A 13,979-nucleotide genomic window follows, 5' to 3' on the forward strand; every position below is an offset into this window, starting at 1 on the left:
GACCATGACAGTCCCGCCCCCTTTAATGACGACAACAGGCCCGTCCCCTTTCATGACCATGACAGTCCCGCCCCCTTTAATGACGACAACAGGCCCGTCCCCTTTCATGACCATGACAGTCCCGCCCCCTTTCATGACCATGACAGTCCCGCCCCCTTTCATGACGACAGTCCCGCCCCCTTTCATGACCACAGTCCCGTCCCCTTTCATGACGACAGTCCCGCCCCCTTTCATGACCACGACAGGCCCGGAAGAGAATTCCCCGTTCATTTCCCTCACTAAACGTTTCAGAAAGTATTTATTTAAAGACGTTTACGCCGCGGACAACGACAACTCTTGTTGTGACAAATAATGACAATAAATACCGCGGCGCTCTATATAGAGACGATATATCGCAATACCGTTGCCGTAGCCAAATGACCTCACATTGTAGGCTCTACAGAGCCGAAGCGACTTTTATTCGGCTCTAAAATAGGAGTATGAATCGGCCCTTACTCTCCAAGGGGGCGTGGTTATCTCGGGGGGCGTGGTTATCCAGGGGGGCGTGGTGGACGTCGGCCTGCACCAGGTGGGACACCGTAAACTCTGCCCCCTCGGGTCGGGACTCCGCCTCCCGGTCGGCCGGCGCAGGGCTCCGATTGGTGGGTTCGGCCGTGGTGGGCGGGTCCGCTCTGATCCTGCTCTGCGATGATGCAGTAAGCTCCTCCCTCTCGGACCCCTGAGACACACCCACTTCCTCTCCTTTACCCCAAAGCCCCTCCTTCACCTGAGAGAGAGAGAGAGAGAAAGAAAGAGAAAGACAGAGAGAGAGAGAGAGAGAGAGAGAGATTTAGCCCTTCGCTAAACCCCACCCCAAAAGCCACCCAGGTGATGGCAATAATACTAATGACCGTAGTCTGACCGTGCAACATGAAAACACAGACTGGGCGAAATTATTACTTGCGCGCTCTGCTTGCGCAAGTAATAAAACTTTATATGTATAGCACCTTTCATGACATGAAATGCAGCTCAAAGTGCTTTACAGAACAATGGAGACTAAAAGAAAAGCAAGGCAACGACAATACAAAAACAAGCAGTAATGCAATACAGTGAGGACATGAATAACAAAAAAAATAAAAGATAAATTAAAAGCAATGTTGTAGAAGTGGGTCTTGAGCTGAGCTTTAAAAATGTCTACAGAGGTTGCCTGACGAAGGTACAGTGGGAGCTTGTTCCATGCCGACGGCCCGTAGAAGCAAAAAGCTGCTTCCCCGTATTTTTTTGTTGCCATTTTTTTAGGCAAAGCGAGCAGGCCAGCAGTGGAAGACCTCAGGGGGCGGTTTGGGACATATTTAGACAAGCAGTCATGTAGGTAGGAAGGTGCGAGACCATTGAGAGCTTTATAGACAAGTAAAATCATTTTAAAATCAATCCTAAAAACCGGATGCCAAAACTGGAGTAATATGTTCTATATGGCCAAGGAGTGTATTTTGTGTTTAGTCAAAACTAATGCTTGGAATGGATTCAGAATCATGAAAACCCTCTAGTTTGACATGTCGCATGCTACTTAAAGCAAAAGGAAAGTCTCACATTTCTGACATTTTTGCCTGCCATAGGATGTTAATGGTAGGGTCACAAGAAACCCCTATAAAGAAAATTGCCCAATACCGACAGCCGGTCAGAAAGTGGATTCATGAATATACAGTATGTATATAGACAATATTTTAGGCCAATAAAAAAAGACTATATACCAAATGTCCCACCCGTCCACCTCGACTGCCGGACCAATAGGCACTCAGTGAAGGGCTAACTGCCGTCCCCTGATGACCTAAATGATGCCTGGGCTGCTTAACCCATTCTGACCTGAGATCAGATTCTAAAAATGAAATGTTTGAAAATGACAGTTCTCTGAAAAAGCTATGTTTCTATGTCAGTCGTTCCACTCGGTGGCGCGCTATGAGCTTGTAGATCTGCTATTTTTCAATAGCTAAAGGGGTTCAAAAGGGGTTCCCGACAAAAATGGGTTAAAGGATTTCTCCTGAAGCAGAGGAAGTTGTCTCACCTTGGTCTCCAGTGGAGGCGGAAGGGGAGGTTTGGGCGGTCTGGATGGGGCCGTCGGGCTCTCTCCCCTGGGGAGCAGAGGGGGGTCCGAGGACCCCCCCGGCCCCACTGGGGGGTCCTTCAGAGGGGGCTCCGGGGAGCCCCCCGGCTCCGCTGAGGGGTCCTTCCTCTCGAACACGGCGCTCAGCTGCTGCACTGTGGGACTGACGGCCTCCCGGGACCCCCCAGGTGGGGCAGGGAGGGCAGGGGGTCCCAGACCCTCAGAGGAGGGGAGGGGGGGTCCCAGACGACCCCCAGCGGAGATAGGCCTGTCACAATTACACATTTAAGTTAACGACTGTCATCACACAAATCATTTCACAATTAAAGATTGAATTGGGTTTTTGGTATTGGAACATAATGAATACAAAATAAATGTCTGTTTGCCTGGTAACAGTTGTAAAACATGCACAGGGCAGATTATGACAAATAACTGATATATACAAAGAAATTACTGACATTTTTATACATAAAAAAGGTAAAAGAAACTAGCGAAACTAGCTGATCTACAAGCTTACATCACGTCTCGAAGTGACACGTTGTAAGATTTGTAGATCTGCTGTTTAGTTTTTGTCTTTTTTAAATGTATGAACATTTTTCAACATGGAAACAATTAGCCCCAAATCCCACCCCAAAAAGCGATTGTCCAATCAATGACAATCCAAATAGTTTAGCAACGGTTGCTATGCAAGTCAAGCTTTCTTCGCTGCCAACATGCCTATTGGACAAGGATGGGTTTGGGGAGGGACTTAGTGAAGGGCTACTTATGACGATTATGAAAAAATCTCAAATGGTTCCGAATAGAGTGGCGATGATGAAAATGACTGCGACTAGTCAGGCCTACCCAGGGGACGGGACAGGGGCATCGTCGAGGCGCTCCACCCCCCCAGAGGAGGAGGAGGAGGGTACGGGGGGTTCGCTTGGTTCGGGGGGGTCGTCTAGGCGGTCCAGCGCCTCCGTGGAGCCGTTGAAACGCGCCACCACGTCCAGGCGGCCATCTTGGAAGCCGGACGCACGCTCTTTCTTCAGCAGGATGCGGTTGTTGGCCGCCTGCTTCTCCTGGAGCGCAGACAGACAGGCAGGATGCACACAGACAGGCAGGATGCAGAGAGACAGGCACCATGCACACAGACAGGCACGATGCAGAGAGACAGGCACCATGCACACAGACAGGCAGGATGCAGAGAGATAGGCACCATGCACACAGACAGGCAGGATGCAGAGAGACAGGCACCATGGACACAGACAGGCAGGATGCAGAGAGACAGGCAGGATGCAGAGAGACAGACAGACAGACAGACAGACAGACAGACAGACAGACATACAGACAGACAGACAGACAGACAGACAGACAGACAGACAGACAGACAGACAGACAGACAGACAGACAGACAGACAGACAGTTGAGAGAGTGACATTTATATTCCACACAGACACACTGTACTGTCACAGCAACATTGTTTATGTTTGCTTTGTTCCAATATAGCCATCCTTGCTCTAGAAAGCACCAATGTTTCCATCTAGACCACCGGATTATCAGCAAAGACCTCCGAACATCGCGCTAATTGACTAAACCATGGAGAGATCCGTAGATTAGGAGTTATTCAGCTTTTAGTCTGCCTGTATAATGGGAGGTGGACGGCAGCGTGCATGCGCGATCCGGTCTAGGATCGCTAAAGAAGGAAAGGCCGACCCAAAATAATAATGAAAAAATTGTTCTCAGCGATGCGGATTGATATCCATGGATAATAAAGCTAATCTGACGGAGCATTCCGACACGAGCGGAAGGTTATTACAGTCCTTATGGCGGAGCATTCCGCCAAAAGTAGGGATTGTGTTAAGCCTGTCCCCAGCAAGTGGTCACAATTTCAAACTGCCAAAAAAGTGTCTAATACTGTTACAATCACATAAATATACATACTAAATGAAAGTAGATTGTCAACAACATAGCAAACAATATACAGTTAATTTTAATTTATATTTTCCAATACATCTCATATCAAATGTGTGTCCCACATCTCCGTCAACTCCGTCAGGTTTTTTAAAAGTCTTAAATTAATCCGAATATATTGACGACAGATTTAGCCTGAAGACTCCTTTTCCAAGTCCCATTTATATTTGTTGCAACAGTGGAGCACCTGGTCTGACAAGCATTCAATTGTTTGATATTTTAAACAAACAATGTTGATATCAATGTGGTCACAGCTTTTACATGTCAACTCCGTTGTTTAGTATTTTAGTTTAGGGTTGGGTTTAGCTAACAACTGAAGAAAAAACAAAACATATCGATATGTCGACGATATATCTAAATCGCGATACCTTTTTTGCGATACTGATATTGTGCATGTTCATACCTCGATAACGATACGATAACGACATATTGTGCAGCCTTAGTGCCTGCCTGGAACAACATACTTTCAGATGGGGGTCGGCGGCCAATTACATATCATTTTGGGGGTCCTTGTTGTGCCCATGTTTGAGCACCACTTATATGTGACCAGATTTGACTGAGAGACTGCCATCGCGCACATTCCAGCTTTTCACCAGAGGAGAAAAACTATATATATTTTTTTCCAAAATGAGTTAATAGCACATGCAGACTCTTCACATACTAGACAACTAGAGCATGTCTGAAATAAGTGTCAAAGCTGAAATTGACATGTAAATATGAAATAAATGCTTAAACATGTAGCTAGGTGTAATGTTAGAGACCACAGAAGTGAACCTTTCAAACCTGTTTTCTCAACTCGCTGATTTCTACAAGACATCACTCTATAAGCCATATCTCCAAAACGGGGTCAATCTGAACAACCAATATGTCAATTTGAAGCTATGATTCCCTGCTTTGATATGAAATGAAAAAACAAATTAAAAAAATCCAATGGCAGTCTCCTAGTCAAATTTGGTCACATATAGAAACGTGGGTTTTTCAGAAAACGGTCATCATTTAGAAGAACATTTTGTAGAATCTGGTCTCCATGAACAGCGCCGCCCTAGGAATTATCGTGCAACCACGGTTCAGACCTGCGGGCCGGCGCTGTTTCACTAATATGTATGATGGTGTCATGGTGGTTCAGACCTGAAGGGTGGCGCTGTTTCACTAATATGAATGATGGTGTCATGGTGGTTCAGACCTGCGGGCCGGCGCTGTTTCACTAATATGTATGATGGTGTCATGGTGGTTCAGACCTGCAGGGCGCGCTGTTCGAACATCCTCCTGGTCTCGTGCAGCTTGGAGAGTCCTCCCGCTGTGGCCTTGGCTCCGCCCCCTCGGGAGGCCCCTCCCCCCACGGCCTGGGGGTCGAAGCGGGTGACCCTCTCGGAGACCGTGGACCCCAGCTTGAGCAACGCACCGCTGTCCACGGTGTCGTTGAGACTGGACACCTTGGGGAGAGAGAACCTCACCTCTGACCCTGCTGGAAAACATTATCATCATTATCATTATTATATTTATTATTATCACGTAGTCCACCAGCATTTTTATTGATAACTTGCGATATAATTTACACCAGCATTTGTCTCTGTTGTTCAAACTCTTATTTTGAAGAGCCAAAAACCCTAGTCGTTGGTTAGACCAGTCATATATTGTGATTTTACAATATACATTGGGGGAGATATAAATGCCAACAAATGGGGGGTCCGTAGACTAATGCATGTCAAACTGGGGTTCCTTGAAATTAAACTGGTTGAGAATCACTGCAAGAACCGTAAAACTGTTCTCTTATTACATATGGCATATCTCTTCAAATTGGTGTCCTGTCCGCGGGGCTGATTAGTGTCAAATTGGGGGTCCTTGACATGAAAAGGTTTGGGAATCACAGGCGAGATAGAGCTCTGCTTCTCCACCAATACAAACACACAGTGACTCACCGCTCTCTTTAGCGCCCTCTAGAGGCGAGCTCTGCATCTCCAGGAACATGCTCTTGATGCGGTTGACGTTGGATCCATAACGCCCTCCCTGGCCCCTCCCCGGGGGGCGGGGCAACAGGGCAGGCTTCTGGGACGGGGGGCGGGGCTTGTTGTTCAGGTGGTCCGTGGCCTGTTTGGGAGGAGGAGCAACACTTAGTTATTTTGACTGTTTGACATAAGAATTGTGTAAAACATTGTATTGGGACTCCAAACAATAATCGGACAAAAACCCATGTATAAAAAACTTTAAAAAGGTAGAATTACATTAACCCATTTAGACCTGAGGACGATTCTACAAATGTCTTCTAAATCCTGACAGTTTTCTGAAAAACCCCATGTTTCTATGTCAGTCGTTCTCAAACATTTTCATGTCAAGGACCCCCAAGATTATCTGTAATTGGCCGTCGACCCCCATCTGAAAATATTTTATTCGAGGGAAGCAAAGTTTTGAGTTAAAAACGTTCGCTGTGAAAGAATATATATTCAAAGATTTGCACCACATTTTCACGATTTTTCATCTTGCTTAAAACACCAAAAGGGGTTCCCTCCCAGAATCGGTTAAAATATACATTCTATAACGGTTAGTCCCAATACCTGATTCTGATTGGCTGTTTTCTGATTAGACCATAGCAGTGTTGTTTTTGGCAGCAAATTTTGATTTTACTTTTAGTCATAGACTTTTGAATAGTTTTCCTTTCGTTTTAGTCACATTTTAGTCACCAGGAATGTCAACTACATTTTCAGTTGTTTTAGTAGACTACAATGTATTTTGGCGGGCCATGATGCCGTCGTAACGACTGATTTTACACTTCCTGAAAATAGCAGATCTACAAACTCGTTTCCCCGACTTGGGATCACAAATTGGATCGACAAGATTTCCAAAGAAATCCATAATATGTGACCAGATTTGAGTGAGAGCCGGCCATCACGCAAACTCCAGCTTTTCACCAGAGGAGAAAAACAAAAAAATAATTTATCCAAAATGCACAGGCAGACTCTTCACATACTAGAGCATGTCTAAAATAAGTGTCAGAGCTGAAATCGACATGTAAATAAGAAATAAATGCTTAAACATGTAGCTAGGTGTAATGTTAGAGACCACAGAAGATATGTAAATAGGAAATAAATGCTTAAACATGTAGCTAGGTGTAATGTTAGAGACAACAGAAGTGAACCTTTCAAGTTTCAAGCCTGTTCTCTCAACTCGCTGTTTCTCTGCAAGACATTACTCTAAAAGCCATATCTCCAAAACTGGTGGGTCAAACTGAACAACCAATATGTCAATTTGAAGTTATGATTCCCTGCTTTCATATGACATGAAAAAAAAAGGAAAATTCTAAAAAGATCCAATGGCAGTCCCTCATTCCAATTTGGCCACAAATGTCGTACCTGTTTGAGAGCGGCCAGGCCGGCCTCGTACGCGTTCCGGTGAGGGGACGCGCTCCGCAGGTTAGACCCGCCTCCTCCGGATGGGGCGGGGTTGTTTGGGGTGGAGGTGGGCGGGGCGTTGCCCCCGGCGACCGGCGGGGCTTCGGTCTTCATCATGGTTTGAATGAATCAGACGCACCCGAGGACTGAGGAAGATGAGGATGAGGACGGTGGAAGCATTCTGGGGGACGTTTGATATTCACCTCGTCGTGTGTCTGTGGAAGAGAAACACATTTTAAATGATGCATTTATGTAGCAGCTTTATCCAAGGCTCTTTACATAGATGGTGCATTACATTCACCCATTCACACACACATTCATACACCTTTACATAGATGGTGCATTACATTCACACACACATTCATACACCTTTACATAGATTGTGCATTACATTCACCCATTAACACACACATTCATACACCTTTACATAGATGGTGCATTACATTCACTTATCCACACACACACACACACACATTCACACACCGATGGCGGAGGAAACCATCAAAGGCACCAACCTGCACATCAGGAGCAATTGGGGGTTCAGAGTCTTGCTCAAGGACACTTCGACACCAACTCTGGGGGAGCCCACAGGGTTCGAAATGGCAACCTTACGGTTACCATCTGGCCACTCTACCGCTGACCACCACCACCGAGAGCATATGAGGACACTCATATTAAAAAGGTAGTTAGCAAAATAACAGTGTTTCCGTCCCCCCCACGACCCGCCATATAAATGTACTGCTACAATAACCTTAATAATAGAGACAATACACCATAAATAAATACTGAAACCAGATATAATCATCAGGGAAGGTGTATGCATGTATACTATATGTAAACTCTTCATTTCCACTTTCTAGCCATTCAGTTGAAAAAAAAAACGTTTTTTTGGGGACCCCCCATTTTGGGGACCCCCCCCCCCCCCCCCGAGGGGTCGCGACCCATGGGTTGAGAACTCTTGCTCTAGGCTGGGGTCAAAGGTTATCTCTAACACAGACACTTCTCTGGACACTTCTCTGTCTCTCGACTCTCATCAGAGCATTTAGCTGTGAAAGACGTGAAGATGTGTGGGTTATCACAGAGATGCACTCACTGGCGCATCTCACGCACACAGGCACGCACGGCACGCACGCACTGGCGCATCTCATATACGCAGGCACGCACGCACATTTATAAAAAAGGTTTGGGTCATTTTGGGCAAAAAAATCTATGACGCACGCTCTCTTTCTCTCTCGCTCTCTCTCTCACATCATTGAATACAGGACATTGTTCTGTTGGTGCGGGACGGGGCGATTGAGGGACAAACGTCCCATTTGGGGGACTCTCTCTCTCTCTCTCTCTCTCTCGCCCCTCGGCCTTTCTCTCCTCATGTCTTCAGTCTGACAGGAATGTTACGACCAGTGGATTCACAACAACAGGCTGAGGTTAGGATGTGTTCCTGCATGTTCACATGGAAGGTTAGGATGTGTTCCTTAGGTTAGGATGTGTTCCTGCATGTTCACATGGAAGGGTTGAGCAACACTCTGACAGACAGACAGGCAGGCAGGCAGGCAGGCAGGCAGGCAGGTAGGCAGGCAAATGAACACAACAGAATGATCATGTGACCAGAAGAGAAGATGTCATAACACACACAAGCACACACACACACACACACACACACACACACACGCACACACACACACACACACACACTACAACAATACAACAATAGCATTGTTATAGTTGTTATAAACAGACACTATAAACAGTGACACATCATGTAAACTGATTTCACACACACACACACACACACACACACACACACACACACACACACACACACACACACACACACACACAATCTTGTGCTCCTAGCTTATTTCCTGTTATTGTTAGAAGGGCGCATGACAACACTGAGACACACACACACACACCCTACTACCCTAGTTTATTTGCTCTGCTTCCATCTCATCTTCCTCCCTTACTGAAAACTACAATGATGGAGTCTGTATGAATAAAACTACAATGATGGAGTCTGTATGAATAAAATTACAATGATGGAGTCTGTATGAATAAAACTGCAATGATGATTGGGTACTGTATGAAATAAAACTACAATGATGGAGCCTGTAGGCATAAAACTACAATGATGGTGGAGTCTGTTTGCTTAAACCTATACACTGATGGTGGAGTCTGTATGAATAAAACTACAGTGATGGTGGACTCTGAGCCTGTATGAATAAAACTAAAATGATGGTTGAGCCTGTATGAATAAAACTACAGTGATGGTGGAGCATGTATGAATAAACGCACAACGATGGACGTCTCTCTCTCTCTCTCTCTGACACAAACACATGTTCAAATGGGGATCCCTCTCTCTCTGACGGAACTGGGGGTCCTTGGGCAGTGATGATATAGAACTGGGGGTCCATGGGCAGTGATGATATAGAACTGGGGGTCCTTGGGCAGTGATGATATAGAACTGGGGGTCCATATAGAACTGGGGGTCCATATAGAACTGGGGGTCCTTGATCGAAAAGAAAAAGGTGAGAAAGAAATAATGATGGATGATTCCCTGCTAAATGTCCTCTGCAGTGTAGAGGAGACTCACTTATCTGCACCAGTCCAGGTGTCATACTGTGCGTGCGTGCGTGCGTGCGTGCCTATAAAGGACTTACTTTAATTTGATATAAACAATGACAATGAACCGACATGACATCACACTCAATGATCAAACCAATTAAAACAAGCTTCGTATAATAGTTCATATACTGTAACATATATAATAGTTCATATACTGTGTAAAGAGTATAATAGTTCATATACTGTAACATATATAATAGTTCATATACTGTGTAAAGAGTATAATAGTTCATATACTGTAACATGGCACTGAAATCCACTATAACTCGAGAACCGTACGCTGCACACCCCCGCAGGGAGTGCAGTGCCTGGTGTCGGGTCGGTCGGACCCACGCTTTGTCCAGAACCGCCACAAAAGCCCCTGCCAAATCTGCAGGCTCTGGACAGGGTCCAAATTAGCCAACTGATCACACCTGATCACCCCTAGATATATGGAGCTGGCCTGTTCCGCCATCACTGTTGTAACGTCTGCATATAGACTCCCATGTTTGGGCATGCCTGACAAAGAACTCCATATATGGGTAAAAAGGGACACAGGCATAATAACTGGGTGCACAGGGCACCGCTATGGTAAATATAATTATACAACAAACAAAATAAAATAAAATAAAATCCCCCATTGGGCCTGTAACAGGAGACCAGACATGGACCTACTTGAAGAGCTGAGACAGTCTTCTACACTCGGCTCTAGAAACAAACTGTGCCGTCTTAAATACTTCACAAATTAAACAGATTCTGCCAGGACGGTTAGCTGTAGGTCTATAGTCGACTAAAATCGTATGCTATTTAGTCGACTAAAACTAGACTAACACTAATGCATTCCAGGTCACTAAAATGTGACTAAAACTAAATTAAAACTATGACTTTGAAAAAAACAAAAATCTAAATGTGCCATAGCAATAAATTGTCAACGTTCATTGTACACATACAAAATGCACATAATTTTGATTGTCCACGAATGTAACCTTTTAAATGTGAGGGACATTAGACTATTTATTTGACTGTTTACTAAAAATCTTCTCTCTCACTCTCTCATGCCAGTGTGCCAGTGTTTGTGCCAATGTTACAAAAAAAAAGCAATCCATCCAAATCTGTTCTAAAAAAATGTCGATGTGTGTGTGTGTGTGTGTGTGTGTGTGTGTGTGTGTGTGTGTGTGTGTGTGTGTGCGTGCGTGCGGTTGCTACTGGGCTTGCTGGCTAGAAAGAGGCTTTTGTTGACAGTCAGTCAGTCTCAGTCACACAGAAACACAACCACAGCTTCTGGTGTGACTCAAACCGGCGTCGCATTGGTGCGTGTGTTGCTTTATTTATTGTCACACAAACGGCGTCACATTATCATTAATATTATTATTATGACGTCATCATAAAATAAAGCATATGAAGCAGAAAGCTGTCGGGACGTTGTGTCGCTGCTTGTTGTGGTTCCACGCGGATAGCGGTGACCCGGTGAATGCAGTGCCCGCAGGGGGCGCTGTTGCTGTGTGTGTGTGTCTGTGTGTGTTTCATTGTATCGACTCAGTCAGTCAGCTGTCATTTAATTTAATATGATTACAATGTTTCCGGTTTAAATAACGTCAACAACATATTAACAAGACATTGTAAATATCTCTATAGTGTCTTCGTTTCTAATTGTTATTTCCATTCACTGAAACTGATTTTCCACCTCAAATTAAACAACAACAAGTGTGTTTTTTTGTTTTGTTTTTTAAGACAAACGCCCCCCCCAAAAAGGTGTTTTAAGACAAAAGTGTTTTACTTGAAAAACACCTTATTTGTGTTTGTGTTTCATTTGCAACATGGTGACCAAAACAATGCTGCAGACAGGCAGACATGCAGACAGACAGGCAGACAGGCAGGCAGACAGACAGACAGACACAGGCAGGCAGGCAGGCAGGCAGGCAGGCAGGCAGGCAGGCAGACAGGCAAGCAGGCAGACAGACAGACAGACAGACAGACAGACAGGCAGGCAGACAGGCAGGCAGGCAGACAGACAGACTTGTCAATGAGGAGTCACACAATAGTTTAGGTCACCGATGTCTGTGTGACCGGGCCCTGTCAGAGATAGCGAGAGAGAGAGAGAGGCCTGCAGTGTGTTCTGTGTTTCCTTCCTGCATCTCGAGAGCTTCCTTTATTTATCACACACACACACACACACACACACACACACACCCCCCCCCACACACACACACACACACACACACACACACACAGACACACACACACGCCACACATCCTTACCGTTTAGTTCATTTTGTGTTGTGTTCGGGTCTCACCGAGTCTCACTCAGAATAAATCCTCCTACGATCTTCATCACGCTTACTTCCCTTCAATGAAAAACCTCCATTGTCTGTCTGTGTATGCGTCTCTCTCTCTCTCTCTCTCTCTCTCTCTCTCTCCCCACGTTCTGCCTCCGTTCGTGCGTTTGTGAGAGACAGTCTCCTCCTCCTCTCTTGCTTGCTCGCTCGCTCTCTCTCTCTCTCTCTCTCTCTCTCTCTCTCTCTGACTCTCTCTCTCTCTCTCTCTCTCTCTCTCTCTCTCTCTCTCTCTCTCTCTCTCTCTCACACACACACGCACACACAGAGACACACGCACGCACAGACTGTTTAATACCCCGTGTTGATCGAGCTGCCATTCATTAATTTCTCGCAGGCTACAATTCATAGTTTATTTTATTTTAATTACATTTTGGTATTGTCTTCAAAAGTGATTGACACATTATGTGTCACTCACGAAAAATATATACGCCTACTTGAACGATGATAAAACAAATCATACGATTACAAGGTATACAATTCCATGCAAAATACAACAGCGGCCTCTGGTGGCAATCATGTTCATGTGAAAGTACAGCATCTCCTGAATCAGTATGTTTATTCTATAATGTATAAAATGTAGGGCTAAACGATTATGATGTTAAGACCGATATCCGATTATTTGTAGGGTCATATCTGCCGATACCGATTCAGATGTGAGGACCACAATGGAAACAAGCCTATAGGGCCCTATAGGCCCAAAGCCTGTTAATAAAGTATTCAATCAATCAATAAATAGCATACTATATTCTAAGTGTCTGTTTTCACAAATGAATGAATGACTACTGAATGAGATGAGTACACAAATTAAATGTAGAATTCATTTGAATTCAATTCTATTTAGATTTTGAATTTATTTTTCTGGTGAAAATAATCTGTTTTATTATGAGACGTTCCGATACCGATAATATGGCACACAAAGACATCAAAGGGGGCTTCGCAGCGCGACGCGTTGAGAGCTTGTAGATCTGCTGTTTATGTCCAAAAGTGCCGTCTTACTGGGGGGGGGGGGGGGGGGGGGGTCCCTGGAGGGTCCCGGTGGAAAAGTGATTGATGTGCGTACTATAGTGTGTAGTTGACCATTGTCCCACATAAGAGGCAAGTTAGTAAATAGGTCGGAGAGGCTCATTGTTGGTTTCAGCCGAGAGTGCGTTCTCATGGGAGATGTTGGCCTACAGCACTAGTGACCCTGAATGAAGGCTGATGCACAGCCTACGAATTATAGATAGCATGTTATGTCATGTTATGTTATGTAGACCAGGGGGGGGGGGGTCCCCAAGTTATATATAAAAAAATAAGTTTTCTTTATTTTATTATTTTTGCAACTGAATGGCTGGAAAATGGAAATGAAGAGTGTACACAGTAGCCTACACATAGTGCATGCATATAACTTTCCTTAATGATTATTAGTTGCTGCGAGAGAACACCAACTAGGGATTCCTGGATCACTGCCCTCCACACTTTCATATCCAGCATCAGGTTCTTGAGCTCTGCCGTGTTGTTAGTCAACAAAGGGGGTACGCTTCTTTCCCCTCCTGGCTTTGCCCAGCTGGGTTGGCTCCCATAGAGTCAATTTACGTGCCTCTAGTTCTGGGTGCCTGACGCAGTGCCCTGCCAGCCTCTAGTTCT

At 45.1% G+C, this 13,979-nt stretch overlaps 1 protein-coding gene across 3 annotated transcripts in view; it reads right to left on the reverse strand.

The window, feature by feature from the left end:
• LOC308324200 (neurabin-2-like) overlaps window positions 1–12,428 on the reverse strand; it is a 33,116-nt gene extending 20,688 nt beyond the window's left edge. Inside the window, exons 1-7 of one of the 3 annotated variants that reach the window (XM_080776183.1) lie at window positions 12,277–12,428; window positions 7,378–7,631; window positions 5,950–6,118; window positions 5,269–5,492; window positions 2,924–3,138; window positions 2,042–2,348; window positions 496–766 (exon numbers count right to left, since the gene is read on the reverse strand). In XM_080776183.1, the coding sequence (XP_080632309.1) occupies window positions 496–766; window positions 2,042–2,348; window positions 2,924–3,138; window positions 5,269–5,492; window positions 5,950–6,118; window positions 7,378–7,533 (1,342 nt within the window). In that variant the 5' untranslated portion in view covers window positions 7,534–7,631; window positions 12,277–12,428. Of the gene's footprint in view, window positions 1–495; window positions 767–2,041; window positions 2,349–2,923; window positions 3,139–5,268; window positions 5,496–5,949; window positions 6,119–7,377; window positions 7,632–12,276 lie in introns of all 3 variants that reach the window. The other 2 variants (XM_080776181.1, XM_080776182.1) reach the window with 2 other exon arrangements.
• Window positions 12,429–13,979: the final 1,551 nt, after the last annotated feature.

The sequence above is a fragment of the Protomyctophum bolini genome (genome assembly GCF_963924005.1).
Source record: "Protomyctophum bolini genome assembly, chromosome: 11".
Lineage (NCBI taxonomy): Eukaryota > Metazoa > Chordata > Actinopteri > Myctophiformes > Myctophidae > Protomyctophum > Protomyctophum bolini.